At 43.3% G+C, this 5,000-nt stretch overlaps 1 protein-coding gene across 4 annotated transcripts in view; it reads right to left on the reverse strand.

The window, feature by feature from the left end:
* The window catches only part of LOC108276869 (homeobox protein cut-like 1), a 32,759-nt gene that overhangs the window by 17,470 nt on the left and 10,289 nt on the right, over window positions 1–5,000 (reverse strand). For all 4 annotated transcript variants that reach the window (XR_008398082.1, XM_053686759.1, XM_053686757.1 and 1 more), the window contains exon 3: window positions 3,295–3,342. Coding sequence is in view for 3 of the 4 variants with exons in the window: in XM_053686759.1 (XP_053542734.1) it covers window positions 3,295–3,342 (48 nt within the window). In the remaining variant the exon portion in view is untranslated. The remainder of the gene's footprint in view (window positions 1–3,294; window positions 3,343–5,000) is intronic.

A 5,000-nucleotide genomic window follows, 5' to 3' on the forward strand; every position in this document is an offset into this window, starting at 1 on the left:
CACGAGACATGAAACACGACGCTGGCGCCCGCCGGAGGAAAAATAACAGGCTGAGAGCGACACACACTTCTAGTTAGCATCACAGATTAGACACATCTGACAGCGTAAACAAACCAAACCCGCTAATTTCTGTCTGAATGTTGTACTTCACACAGATCTGTCAAAGCCAGCATGTCGTGTGGTGAGAGCGGTGGTCTTTAAGGATCTCACCACGGCTACAGCAACACTTTATGTCTCGCTAATGTACCCTGTCCTCTCAACGTGATGCTAGCTAGCTTTTTTAATAGCAAGCTAACGTGAGGTAAATGTCAAACCAGATATGTTTATTTAAATAAATGTCTTTAGTAATATCTTCTAAAAAAAAAAAAAAAAAAAAGACTTAATTTATGAGTGGTGTGCTATAATTAACTAGGTTAAATATATATTTTTTAAACCTAGCATTGCTAATTAGAACACAAGCTAACTCTGCTAATAACGCTCTGAGGCAACGCAGCACAAGTCTCACTTCTGCCTTTTCCCCGTTTCCCTTGAGACTGATGATTGTTTTGGTAACAGCAGGAGCACTATGTGTACTGTACTGTGTGTGTGTGTGTGTGTGTGTGTGTGTGTGTGTGTGTGTGTGTGTGTGTGTGTCATACAGGAGCAGAAAAGTCTAATAAAATGCTGTTACACACTTTACAGTCCTGTGGGAGAATTAAACAGTTCCAGATGTTTCTGTGTACAAAAAACATCTGGATTGACTCAGACAGCTGGAGAGACTAAGCTTCTGTCTCTCTCTCTCTCTCTCTCTCTCTCTCTCTCTCTCTCTCTCTGTGTCTACCTCTCTTTCTCTCTCTTTCTCTCTCTATCTCACTCTCTGTGTGTGTCTACCTCTCTTTCTCTCTCTCTTGCTCTCTCTCTCTGTGTCTACCTCTCTTTCTCTCGCTTTCTCTCTCTCTCACTCTGTGTGTGTCTACCTCTCTTTCTCTCTCTCTTTCTCTCTCTCTCTGTGTCTGTGTCTACCTCTCTTTCTCTCTCTCTTTCTCTCTCTCACTCTCTGTCTACCTCTCTTTCTCTCTCTCGCTCGCTCTCTTTCTCCCTCGCTCTCTCTCTCTCTCTGTGTCTACCTCTCTTTCTCTCACTCTCTCTCTGTCTACCTCTCCTTCTCTCTCTCGCTCTCTCTCTCACTCTGTGTGTCTACCTCTCTTGCTCTCTATCTCTCTCTCTCTCACTCTCTGTGTGTCTACCTCTCTTTCTCTGTCTCTCTCTCACTCTGTGTGTCTACCTCTCTTGCTCTGTCTCTCTCTCACTCTGTGTGTGTGTCTACCTCTCTTGCTCTCTCTCTCATCCTCTGTCTCACTCTCTGTGTGTCTACCTCTCTTTCTCTCTCTCACTCTGTCTACCTCTCTTTCTCTCTCTTTCTCTCTCTATCTCACTCTCTGTGTGTGTCTACCTCTCTTTCTCTCTCTCTTGCTCTCTCTCTCTGTGTGTCTACCTCTCTTTCTCTCTCTCTGTGTGTGTCTACCTCTCTTTCTCTCTCTCACTCTCTGTCTACCTCTCTTTCTCTCTCTCACTCTCTGTCTACCTCTCTTTCTCTCTCTCTCTCTGTCTACCTCTCTTTCTCTCTCTCGCTCTCTCTCTCTGTGTCTACCTCTCTTCTCTCTCGTTCTCTCTCTCTCTCTCTGTCTACCTCTCTTTCTCTCTCTCTCTCTGTGTCTACCTCTCTTTCTCTCTCGCTCTCTCTCTCTCTCTGTGTGTCTACCTCTCTTTCTCTCCCTCTTTTCTGCCTCTCTTTCTGTCTCTCTTTCTGCCTCTCTTTCTGTCTCTCTTTCTGCCTCTCTTTCTGTCTCTCTTTCTGTCTCTCTGTTTCTCCTCCCTCTCTCGATCAATTGTTTTTAAAGTCATATTTTTATTACTGAGAGACTTTTTTCCTGTCAGGAAATGAGAGTGTATTCAGGAGGCAAGAAGCCTTGTGGCCTGTTCTGTGTGTGTGTGTAATATATATATATATATATATATATATATATATATATATATAAGACAAATGATGCCATATTATCAGCTTCCTTCTAAGTCTCCAGAGACCAAACTGTGTGTGTGTTAGTGAAGATGTCTGACAAAAACATTCCCCTCTCTCTCTCATACACACACACACACACACACACACACACACACACACACACACACACAGACACACACACAGAAAGAGAAGGAAGTTTAATCACTCTCTATTTATGGCTGCTTAGTTGATGAAGGACTGAAACTGTAGGGTTTTTTCTGTATCACTGAAACACCCCCCCGTCACACACACACACACATGGATGCAGCAGTGACCGGAGAATGATTTAATCTAATTCCTGTAATTCCTGTTAAATAATCAGCAGCTTGTGTGTGAACACAAACTGATACGTTACTGGGAAAGAGGACGACGTCTTCATGACTATTTACAGTACAAACACACACACACACACACACACACACGCTGTCGCAGCACTCCAGGGTTTTAATATAACTAAAAAAAGCAGCGCTGACAGGAAAAGAAAAACATTTGGGGGGTTATTTCCTGAATATCCTGTACAGTCTGCAGATTCTTTAAGAAAAAAGTTTCAAAGTGAAACGGAAAAAAAAAAAAGTTCAAAAACTAAACCACAGGACCATAAAACTGCTTCATATATTTACGGACTAAAACAGTTTCGTGAGTATTTATTCATCACTTCCTTTCCATCTTTGTATTTTTGATCCGTCTGTAAAAAAAATAGTGCGCTTTGAATTTTATATTCCGTGTGTATAAATTCTTAAAAACGCGCAATTCTTGTTGATATCAAAGTGCTGACAGAGGAGAACATGAAGAGACACACGCTGCTTTCACACTTTTTGGGGGTGTTTGTTTTGGTTTTTTTTGTCACACACCAGCGCACGTTTTGTGTAATATAGAATCCCATGACAAGCGGGACAATTCTAAGTGGGACACAGCTTACAAAATTTGAAAAAAGTGTCGAGTGACATCAAGCGATTTTCTGGACCAATCAGGCTGCGAGCTTGGAGGTGAGAGAGGAAAACAAACATGGAGGACTGATGCTGAATTAGACTTCACGCGGAAGCGGGACAGCGGAGCTCGCGATTGTGTCGTTGTTCGACCTCTGTGTGTTTGAGCTACGAAGTGTGGAAAGGTCGGGAATTACGAGATACGAGTTACGCTTGTGGAACGCAGCATTAATTCCTCAACTCATTAATTCCCGTGTGTTTCGGTGAGAAAGATTTCATAAAGAACATTCACTACAGAGGAAGAAGGAGAAGAAGAGCAATATGTCTTACCTCAGACTGGAAGCCCTTTAACAGTGGAGTGATGTGTTCGTGTAAATCCTGCAACACACACACACACACACACACACACACACACACACACAGATGAGTCTGGGATGTTAAACCTGTAATTAAGTGTGTGACACACAAGCGCTGCACCAGATTTAATGACTGTATTTAACGCTAACTTATTCACACACTCTGATTTTTGCTTTTCTGTGACGGCCAATCAAATCCCCCGATACACTGATGTCACTAAATATGTACTAATGGTAAATAATCATTACGACATCATCCTGATTCTGTGCTCCTCAGACACTCCTGCTTCCTTCTTCCCCAGGATCCTGTGTAACAGATGTGAATTCCAGCCAATCACGCTGATATGAAATGTTTATAGTGGGGGGAAATACAGGCACACCTCGTCCTCTCTCATCACTCACACACATACACACACACTCACACACACTCACACACACTCACACACACTCACACACACAGTCATTAAGGTAACTTTCCAGGCTGCTTTGTCAGCAGTAAAGTTTCCAGCTGCGATGTTTTCATGGATCTCAGCACTCACACCATGGGAGTAATGGCTTCTTGAGCTCGGACATAAATTCAGAGCGCTGTATCTGGAACAGGAAGCTGATTTACTGCAGCGCCGCAGACACAAAAACCCTACTTTTTTTTCCATCTATTTACTCGCACGAGGAATTCGCAGGAGGGAGGAGGAACGGCGCAGCCGTGACGTTGAGAGATAAACTGGTTGGAGGGGAATTACAGGGATTTCATCTCCCCCTGATGTCACTGCTGACGCATCGATGATGTGAACACTCGGCATTCGTGCATGCATGCGTGTGTGTGTGTGAACCGGACTGTGATAAGAACAGAATGTAAATCAGCGAGTCACACCACGTACAAGTCGTTTAGACTCGGAGCTGCACTGCAGCGTGTTCTGGTCCAGTGACGAGCAGCGCGAGCGTGTTCTCTTTTTTACATCCGAAATGAGTGGACGAACATGGAATTCAATTTGTGTCAGGAGTATTGAACGTAACGTTTGAAGAAACGAACACAAACATACACAGTGAGGAAGAAGTAAAAAAACGCTCTGAAACCGAAAACTGTGAACTCAGGGGCAAAAACTTTTACACGTTCTTTAAATAAACAGCGTTCTCTGTTTTCTCTAAGCATGGGTTATGAACGCGTTGCCAGAGTTTTCGTTTACGCGCCGCAACTTCACGTTCGGCATTCTCTCGCGTACAAATCTCTCGTGTGGGCGGGGCTTACCAGTGATTTACTCTCATTGGCTAGTGAGATTTGGACCTGACCTGGAAGTAGAGACTCTACTCAGTGTGGAGAGTTTTGGAGAACGTTCCGGATGCGGTTCTCTGTATAGTTATAGTGTTTGTACTTTGTAGTGGATAGGACTTACTTACTGAGTCAGTGTATTCGTTAGTAATTAATATTTGATCTTTGGGTACGACTCGTACCGCTATTCATTCGAGATGAGCTCTCAGGAGCGTCCCGAAGCGTCATCATCATCATCATCCCCAGCTGGACACTCGAGCCATCTTTATTTATTTCTTAGCATACTATTTAAATCAAAAATCTTAGAAGCACAACATGATCTGTGGTGCATGATCAATTTGTAGACTAGCTCACTAGTGACGTTCGATATTAGCTAGCTAGCCGCTGGGTTAAATGGCACACTATAAAAGTTT

Source organism: Ictalurus punctatus, chromosome 16, assembly GCF_001660625.3.
Source record: "Ictalurus punctatus breed USDA103 chromosome 16, Coco_2.0, whole genome shotgun sequence".
Taxonomy (NCBI): Eukaryota; Metazoa; Chordata; class Actinopteri; order Siluriformes; family Ictaluridae; genus Ictalurus; species Ictalurus punctatus.